This window comes from Lagopus muta, chromosome 3, assembly GCF_023343835.1.
Source record: "Lagopus muta isolate bLagMut1 chromosome 3, bLagMut1 primary, whole genome shotgun sequence".
NCBI lineage: Eukaryota > Metazoa > Chordata > Aves > Galliformes > Phasianidae > Lagopus > Lagopus muta.
In genome coordinates this window covers 55,962,438-55,972,016 of record NC_064435.1, presented here as the reverse complement: position 1 = coordinate 55,972,016, position 9,579 = coordinate 55,962,438, and the positions used below count along the sequence as shown (strand labels likewise).

The 9,579-nt window shown below is 46.2% G+C and overlaps 1 protein-coding gene and 1 long non-coding RNA gene across 3 annotated transcripts; both read left to right on the top strand.

Annotated features, from left to right (window-relative positions):
• Positions 1-979: 979 nt before the first annotated feature.
• LOC125690836 (uncharacterized) lies at positions 980-2,326 on the top strand. Of its 2 annotated transcripts, XR_007375807.1 has the most exons (4): positions 980-1,065; positions 1,144-1,222; positions 1,474-1,560; positions 2,210-2,326. It is a non-coding gene; the product is annotated as an uncharacterized LOC125690836 (long non-coding RNA). The 2 variants fall into 2 exon arrangements; XR_007375806.1 differs by having other exon boundaries at positions 1,022-1,222.
• Positions 2,327-2,432: 106 nt separating this feature from the next.
• CBLN2 (cerebellin 2 precursor) lies at positions 2,433-8,125 on the top strand. Its single transcript, XM_048939312.1, has 3 exons — positions 2,433-2,753; positions 4,898-5,017; positions 5,303-8,125. Exons 1-3 carry the CDS (start codon positions 2,433-2,435, stop codon positions 5,498-5,500), a joined length of 639 nt encoding a protein of 212 aa, XP_048795269.1. The 3' UTR covers positions 5,501-8,125.
• The last annotated feature ends 1,454 nt before the right edge of the window (positions 8,126-9,579 follow it).

Genomic DNA, 9,579 nt, shown 5'->3' with positions numbered 1-9,579 from the left:
TGACTAGTCTGATCTAAAGACTCCCCAGTGTACCAGAGCTATGTGAGATTGAGAATTGATATCTTTGGATGAATTTCTGTGGTCCTTCTCACTGTCTTGCAGAATGGGTGCTGCCTTGCAGCCTGGTTCCTGCTTTGATTTTCTGATACTTATTAGTGTACTATGCATATCAGCTTTCTACTCTCATCCCTCCACACCCGAGCACAAGCAAGAAAAAAGAAAAAAAAAAAAAAAAAAAAAGACCATCAAATGCAAGTATTTCAGGCTTACTATAAAATTCTCATTTAAAATAAGGAGCTATAGGTTAGGTATTCCCTGCACACTGCTTAGCCGTGATTTCAGGGCATGATTAATTTCTCAGTGCAAATCATCAGGCAGACACCCACAGGGGTTCCTTACTGGTGGTTAAAGCAGAAGATTGAAACAGGAGCACTCATTCATAGATGAGATCGTAATTTTACTACAGAGATACACCTGCAAATTTTTCTCCGGCTCGGGAACATTACAGCCACCATTTGGATTTATGTATGGTTCTCTAGCATACTTTCAGATGCTGAAGTCTGCATATCGGGATCTCCAGGAAAACGCCATATGCATCCAGAAAACCCATTTGTAAATGAGAAGAGTGCATGGAAATGCAATGCTTTTCTCGCAAAACTTCACCGCCAGCGCTCCGCCGTCCCCTCCCTCCCAGCAGCAGCCTCACGCTGAAACACACGAAACACTCGCAGCCGGTGCAAACTGATAAACCTTGGCGGTAATAAGCGCCATCGCTCTGTAGGACCGGAGGGACAGCTGGCGGGGGTGGCCGCCCCAGCCCTTAGCTGGCGCCTGGCCCTCGGGGGTTTTCCCTCTCGCTCTCGGGTCGCGACCCGCTCCCGGCCCGCGCTGCGCCCGCCGCCGCCGCCAGGTGGCGCCACACGCCCGCTTATGGCGCGGCTCGGCGGGCGGTGCGGGCGCAGGGCTGGGAGTGGGACCGCCCCAGGGCAGCGCTGCTGTCCTAATGGTGAGCTGAGCGCTGGGCTCTGTTCCGCGCAGGGGCGGCGGAGAGTTCGGGCCTTCGAGGTACGGTGCTCCCGACAGCAGGTCCATTTAAGTGTTTTGTACTATTGTTATCTGCATTAAACCCTGAATTCCAAGCAGCTTCCAGCTCGCGATGCTGCGCGGCTGTCCGTAGGCATCTACTCCCATCCGGCACGTTCGTTCAGCCCGACGGGTGCAGGTATAGACATCGAGGGGTCTGTCCGACCTCTGGCTGCAGCCGGCGGCGGGAGGAGCCCCGCGGTGCTGCGGGGGGTGTCGGAGACTAAATCCCTGCCGGGTGCTTGCGTGTGTGTGAGAGAGAGGAGGGAAGGAGGGGAGGAGGGAGAACGTCGGGTGGCGGTGGCGGCCGGAGGGGGGAGATTGGGGGGGGATTATTGGCAATGGGCGGGAGAGAAAGAGGCGACTCCTGTTTCCTTTTCTTTCTGCCAGCGCAATCTCGGCTCATTTTCTCTAAGCAGTACCAGGTCCCGGACGAGCTCCTCAGCCAGCTATCCTCTCCAGCCATGGACCTCCCAGGTAAGAGGCCGCTCCCTTCCCCGCCTGCGGCTCCCTTTGCGAAACACCACTTTAAACATTAGCGACGCGGTGTGAGGCGAGCGGCAGAGATGCCTGGGGAGGGCGGGGGGCGGGGGGGGATCTGAGACCTCAGTGATTTCTCCGCTGAGCGGAGAAAACTGAGCTGCAACTTCCAGGGTAGGCACCGGCTGAAGAGGTTTCGCCTCTTGCGGTGCGTTCCGCATGCCGGGGCTGGGAGCTGGGTGCCCGAGCCTCCCGCCAGAGTTGTGGAAGCCACTGGGGTCCGTGGTAACGCGGACAGCCCGGGATGGGGACGAAGTGTCGGGAAGTACGTGGAGCACCCGAGGGCAGGAGGAGGGCGGCGGCTCGCCGAGCGCGGCCGGGCAGCACTACGAGTGCGGGATGGAAGGCACAGAGGGAGCATTGGGAGCCCGAGGGGACACAGCGCGGGGTTGGGAGGGTCCCCCGGCTGCGGACCTGCTGGGGGACGGGGAAAGGGAGGAGAAGAGGCGGCGGCGCGGTCTCCCCCAGACCTGTTGTGCCTCTGCCGGCTGTAGGGCGGGGCGGGGGTACTGCCGGGCTGCACGGTGCGGGGCTGCGCGGTGCCCGGCTCCCCGCCGTCGCCTCACCGCCGCCCTTACCCCACCAGGCTGCGCGCCGCCCGCCCTCTGAGGAAGCTCCTTCACCCCGCGCGGAGGAGCAGGAGGAGGAGGAGGAGAAGGGAGGAAGGCGCGGCCCCGCCGCCGCCCAGCCGCCGTCCCGCCGAGCGCTGGCCGCGGGGCGCCGCGGCGGCAGCAGGCGCGCAGCCCCCTCCGCCTCCCCGCGCCCGCCCGGCGGCGGAGAGCCCGAGAGGCGGCGGTCCGGCGCGGGGCATGGGGCGGCGGCGGCGGGGGGCGCTGCCCGAGGCGGCGGGCGGCTGCTGCTGCTGCCTGGCGGCGGCGCTGCCGCTACTGCTGCTGCTGCTGCCCGCCGGGTGCCCGGTGCGGGCGCAGAACGACACGGAGCCCATCGTCCTGGAGGGGAAGTGCCTGGTGGTGTGCGACTCCAGCCCTTCGGCCGACGGCGCCATCACCTCCTCCCTGGGGATCTCCGTGCGCTCGGGCAGCGCCAAGGTGGCCTTCTCGGCCACCCGCAGCACCAACCACGAGCCCTCCGAGATGAGCAACCGCACTATGACCATCTACTTCGACCAGGTCAGCCGCCGCCGCCTGCTTCGTTCGTGCTGATCCCGCCTCGGCATCCCCTCGCCCCACGCTTACGCCTTGCATCTTCCCTCTCACTCCCTCTCCGCCATCCGCTAATAACCACCCCACGGTTCAACACCTCGGAAAGAGTTCGGGACGTCCTTTGGGGCGGCTGCGGGGCTTTCTGGGTTGGTGGCGGTCCCGTGGCTGGCGGAGTACTCTAATGTGCCACCTGGTGCCAAGACACCCCCGAGGATCGTCCCAGGGCAGGTGGGACGGGAACGCGTCTTTCGCGGGAGATGGCCATCTACAGGGCAGAGGGAGGACGGAGATTTACGGGCGGGGAGTCGCCGCATCTGCCGGTGCCGAGCGCATATGGCAGCGTTACGGTACCGCCGGGAGAAGGGCGGGCTGAAGGGGCTCCCCGCGCTACCGAGCCGTGTCCCTGCGGGTGGGGAGCGGTGCTGCCCCGTACGGCACACCCCAGATTCTTCATGCAGCATCCCGAGCTGCTGCCCTTCTCTGCCCCGCCGTTCCGTTTGGATTTTGCCATTAAATTCAGTTCTTACATTTTTTTCTGATTTTCTTTTTTTATCATTATTATTTCTCCTGACTTCTGAAGCAGTATTGCGGAGTCATCCAAAATGCACACACACACTGTTTTCCCTACTTTTTAACCTTTCTGTCCGCTTGTCTTTCACCTGTGTACCTTTTCTCCTTGATGAGTTCACAGCACTATTCCTTGTGTGCAAAATTTCCTAAAGTCGGATCGGCAGAGAAGGAAAAAAAGAGCTTTCTCTGTGTATATAGCACATTGTAGATACTTCACCCCGCAGTGCTTAGCTGGGGGTTTGAAAGCGTTCCTCTTTCTGTTCTCACAATAACGGGTTGATGTCCCCCCTCCCGCTGCTTGGAAACAATAGGGTTTGGCCCCTCGCGGTGCTATGCAGGGCTAATTTTTTTTTAATTATTATTTTTTCTTTATATTTTTCTCCCTCAAAGCTGAGTGCAGCTGTGCAGGAAAAGGTGACGGCAGTGGGGCCGGGCGTGAGCAGAGTGTGGCTGAGCTGCCGCCACGGGGCTCACCCCACGGGAGCGTCTACCACGGGATCGTGGTGGTTTTTTTGTTGTTATTTATTTATTTATTTTATTTTTCTATTCCAACCTCTGCCTGAGGGCTCATCTTTTCTTTTCTCTTTTCTGTTCTTTTCTTTTCTTTTCTTTTCTTTTCTTTTCTTTTCTTTTCTTTTCTTTTCTTTTCTTTTCTTTTCTTTTCTTTTCTTTTCTTTTCTTTTCTTTTCTTTTCTTTTCTTTTCTTTTCTTTTCTTTTCTTTTCTTTTCTTTTCTTTTCTTTTCTTTTCTTTTCTTTTCTTTCCCTTTCCCTTTCCCTTTCCCTTTCCCTTTTCCTTTCCCTCTCCTTTTCCCTTTCCTTTTCCTTTCTTTTCCTTTCTTTCTTTCTTTTTTTTTTTTTTTATAATATATATATATATATATGTATTTTTTGTTTTTGGTTAAAAGTCATTAAAAAAAAATGGGAAATTCAGATTGTTGCTGAGGAAGAGGAACGGACTCACCCCAGTACCCGGGGTAATTGCGGAGGGCATGGAAAGGCACGAGGCAGATGGATGTTCAGACAGATGTTCCCGTGCTGAGGGTCCTCTCTTCTCCTCTCTTCATGAGCAATATCACAGTCTGATTTCTGTTGTATACGCTTTTAAACATGAGGGCAGATCTGGTTTCTGAGCATAGGCTAAAAGATCTGTATTTGCTTCGTGAACTGCTAAGTTCCAGGTGCATTAATTTCTCCTCGCCTCCCTGCCACTGCCACCTCCTGCCACCTTTGCCTCACTGGCAGTGTGGTGTGGACATTTGTGCTTCATCTGATGTGCTTTGGAGCTCATCACCGCGTAACTAAATCATTTATGAACCGCATCGCTTCTGTAATGCCTCTGTAACTTGACTCCGTTCCTCTGCAGCGCACTTTTAATTGTGCCGCAAATGCCATTCCAAGTAGGCTTTATATTGCTCATGGAGCTCATGTCGTGTTATCGCTTGCACTTTGTTAAGACAAGGTCTGATTTCTTTCTCTCTTCTCTCTGTCTCTTTCCTTTTTTTTTTTTTTTTTTTTTTTTTTTCCTTTGTTTACTTTCCAGGTATTAGTTAATATTGGCAACCATTTTGATCTTGCTTCCAGTATATTTGTAGCGCCAAGGAAAGGGATATATAGTTTCAGTTTCCACGTGGTCAAGGTCTATAACAGACAAACCATCCAGGTGGGTTTTGATCTAGCTGTCTTGGTGCTTTTTCGAATACTCATCTCTGCTTCCCCCCCCCCCCCCCCCCACTTCCCACCCCCCATTTATAAACCCAGCAGATAAAGAATAAGGCAGTGGATTATTTTAGATAAAAGGTTCTGCATGCATGACAAAAGTCATGCATTGCCTTTGCTTAGCTCATCTCTATCTCTAACCTGTGCCAAAGTTTAATGGAGTGCACAGAGCAAGGAAATCACTGAGGCTATTGACAAAACTCAGATTCTCTTTCTTTGCACTTTCTAGGTAAGTTTAATGCAAAACGGCTACCCAGTGATTTCAGCTTTTGCAGGGGATCAGGACGTCACCAGAGAAGCAGCCAGCAACGGGGTCTTGCTCCTCATGGAAAGAGAAGACAAAGTGCATCTCAAACTGGAAAGGGGTAACCTCATGGGCGGGTGGAAATATTCAACCTTTTCTGGCTTCTTAGTCTTTCCACTATAAGAGAAGGCCAAATAGGAGACAGATTGATGAGCTGGTACAAGAATTCAGTTAACAACACCCTGAACTTGGCAGCACACGACAATATTTCCAGTCACCCCATCAGACTGTCACAGTAGAAGAATGATGACCTTCTAAACTCCAACATTTGCTTTGAATATTGACAATTCCTCGGGAACCTGCGCCTCTAATTAGTTTTAGACGACAGTGATCTTTAGGAGAAATGAAATTATCGACCTGAGCAATTTGTACCTGTGATTGTAAAGTCAATTTCGGATTTTATTGGTGGGATCATTGACTTTCTTCTTTTTTATTATTTTTTTTCCACTTGTTCATTTTTTCCCCTCTTCTTTCTCTTCTTGTTCCAATGAGACAAATTACTCGGACCACACAATTGCTTTGTCAAAGGCTCATTCCAGAGCCAGAAGAATGAAGTGTTGAGCCCAATGAGATGTTCTTTCCATGCTTTATTTCTTTGTGTTGTATAGCCTTAAGGGAAAAAAAAAAAAAAAAAAAAGAAAAAAAGAAAAAAAAAAGAATGGCTTCAGTCTCAATTCTGTATTTTTCTGGGGGAGGGGTATTCTGGACATTACTGTGTCAAGAAGTGCTTTATCCAGTGAAGCAAAATTTGCACGATTGGAATCTTATTTGTTTTGTGTTGTTCGTGTTTTTCATCGACTTTTTTTTTTCCTGATTTTTATTTGTATGCGCTAAAAATGTAAGCTAGATTGATCAATAAGGCAAAACCAAGCACATATATATCCTGTAGCTCTAAGTAAAGCTAACCAATGAACAATTGTTGTCTACACTTTCCAGCTGATCTTTATAGACCTACTAAAGAGAGAGAAAAAAAGAGAGAGCTACATGATCCTTCAGTTACAATCTGGAAACTAGCAAAGGAACTGACATTTCTGAACGGCCCTGACATTTCTAGAAGCAACAATGGAAGCTTTGAATATCTTAACTGACCATACCCTAAAATATGTCCTTTTTTTGCATTACCAAACATGATTTGGGTGCTTTTAGCTGACATTTACTTCAAGTATTTTTTTTTACCAAGGCCTGAGTACATATTGTGAGAGCTCGGAGAGATGGCGGAACAAACTCTTTCTCTTCCACATTAAATAAAACCACCTCCTCTTGCCTGTCCATGGCAACTATCTGAGCATCTGCCCCTAGCATCTTTGGCAGCATTTGGGAGTGGGGCCTCAGGGGATCAGCAAGCACATCAGAAATTGTGCAGGTGCCACGTATTTATCAGCCATATGTGTTCTGACCAACACAAATGGCCTCTGAGTTGTGGGGGTGCAATGCGATCAGTACTAGAGGTGAGGAAAAGTTATTACTCCAGTTGACAGAAGGAAAAATACCAGGCCAGCATCAAATACATACTTTTGCCACATTTTCATCAAATAAATCTTGTCTTCACTTTATGACAGTGTGCTGAGGACATACTTGCATGAAGAGATCCAGGAGGGATGTTTATATTCTTTGGTATAATTTTAACTTCATTTATTTAAATATTTCATCTTGTTATTAAGCTCACAAGAATGGATATGTATAAGAATTTATTTTTTATCAGATTTACTCTTCTGCCACAAACAAATATAATGCAAAGGCATTTGCAGCAAATTGGTGGTAGCTATGTTGTATATCAGAATTATGGTGGACATGTCATTTTCATTGTAAATTTATCATTAAAGGGACAAGGTCAATTAAAATCATATATTCTTTAAAAAATCTTATCTGTGTTGCTTGTGATACCTCATATGGCTAAAACCTAAGCCAATTTTATATTTAACATTTTTGTATGTTTTTTGTGATTGGTATTTGCTTTGGCGTTTTGCTAAGCCGTTCGTTGGATGAATGAGTTTCAGGTTTTGTTTTTTACTGAGTTGCATTTTCTGGTTCCTCCTTGTGCATTGGCATGATTGTAATGTTTATAGTTGCAAAATATAACAGGGCTATGTTTAAATACAACAAATAAAACCTGAGTCAGCAACAACGTTTTTCCATCGAAACACGAAAATAATTATGAAAGCTGTTCATAGGTACTGTAAAACTATTTTTAAATCCAGGTTTTTGTGTTTAAAACTTAAGCATCTTTCTCAAGGAAATATGCACTGATTTTGGTTCGAAGTTCCACGTTTTCAATTTCTGTTGCATTCCCACAGTGTTATTTTGAAATTATGCCTAGCATAAGCACTTTGATTTTTCCTATACAACTTGGTTCATCTGCCTTGAGTGAGGAAATGTTGTTTTAGTTCTGGCTCTCTCCTGAGCTAAACAATGCCAATTGCAAGGTTTTCTTTGGACACATTCTTAGAAACCTCTGAGCCACTGAAATCGTGGCTGACCTTTCCATCTGAATGAAAGAAAGGTCTCTGATATACCCTTTCCCTCTTTCTTTGCGTGTCTTTCATGCTAAGCTGTGAAGTTGGCACCATTGTATAAATAGTGGTATTAAATTGAAATAGGGCAGTAAATTCTCACTGTACACTAATTACAAACATGGCTTTTTTGGGGGTGGTTTGTTTGTTTATTTGGAAATGCTTGTTCCCATTCCTCTTTTTTGTACCTGAGTTTGAATAGGTGCACTTTGGTAGATATTTTATTATATATTTAAGGCAGTGTGGAATGCAACAAGAATTATGTGAAGCTGCTTAGAGGAGCCTTCTGGCATATAAAGAATAGGCTTATCTGAAGTAATTTATGAAAGTACATTGATTAGCTATCATTTGGAGCTGGTTCAAAGTTCATGTCAAGGAGCATCGTGACAGTTTCTAAGTGTAAAACATAACACTGTGAAGCAGGCCAGTGGCACAATAACAGCTTTGGTTCCTGCGAGAGTAATAACACAATATTCCTTCCAACAACTTTCAAACTTGCTCATAAATTGCTGTGTAAGTTATTCCTATGAGAACACTGTACATTTGATATCTTCCCTTCCAGGGACTAGCTACTTCCCTCTCACTTGTGTGTCTTTGGGAAGCACTGTTTTATTGTTTCTTCAGTGGATACTTGGTAGGGTAGAAACCAAAACCTATTTTAGGAATGATACTCATCATACAGTTTGTTTCTTACCTGTATATCTTCAAATTTTACATCTATAATTTTAATACAACCTTGCAAAAAGCAGTATGCCCTTTCATACTCTCTGAGGCAGTGAGTGTGATGGATATGTATTGTCTCTCATTACTGGTCAGCATCTTGCAAGCTGGATCTGCTTATGTTGGTGGGATGAGGAGAGAGACGATGAAACTAGGGAGATGTTTAGTTGCTACATTTTGTTTGTTAGCTGTAACAGTTTTAACTTTGAAGTAGAACATTTTGATTTCTTTGGACCAAATTTTTATCTTGCACAAGCTAAGTAGAAGATGCTTGTTTACAGATGAAGTTTTTAAGAAATAGATGAAAGTGGTTTCATATGTTTGCAATATGACATTCATTGCTGGAATAGGCAGGGTCACAGGTAGAGTTGCTTAAAAGTAACTATTATAATTAATAGCTTATTTCAATCCATTATAACCTTATGTGTTAACAAGCACTCAAAAATCAGTGTCATCAATACCCTTCATGATTTTCACAGGTAATAACTTGTTAGATCAAAGTCCATTAAATTACATGTAACTATAGAAAAAAAAATCATTTGTTTTTATTTATTATTGAAAGCATTTGAACTCTACATTCTCCTGTTCCAAGACCATGTTTGGTCAGATGAATTACAACCATTTCTAATCATTAAATAATAATGATTCACTGTAAAATAATCAACTTTTTAATGGATCAGATTCCTTTGTTTGGTTTGTCTTCATCTGTGAGAGTATTCAAGACAGAAATATATGATTATTGGTTATCTTTTAACTCAATCATATTAACTGGTTATAAACTGAGAATTATTATGATACATCATGATTGTAGTTAGACATTGATTAGGTGGCTTGTCAAATGATAGGCAAAGCTTTTGATCAGTTGCTTAGTAGTATCAGCAAAATTGTGCCATAGTGAAATAGATATATTATCTTTTTAATTAAGAGGTTAACCCTACTTGGTTTACTTCTATATAGTCATTTTCTCTACTA

Bases quoted from the DNA above. Each gene is read 5' to 3' on its own strand.
- CBLN2 (XM_048939312.1), top strand. From the start codon at position 2,433: ATGGGGCGGCGGCGGCGGGGGGCGCTGCCCGAGGCGGCGGGCGGCTGC. The intron at 2,754-4,897 runs GTCAGCCGCCGC...TTTACTTTCCAG, and splicing joins TGACCATCTACTTCGACCAG to GTATTAGTTAATATTGGCAA. The intron at 5,018-5,302 runs GTGGGTTTTGAT...TGCACTTTCTAG, and splicing joins ATAACAGACAAACCATCCAG to GTAAGTTTAATGCAAAACGG.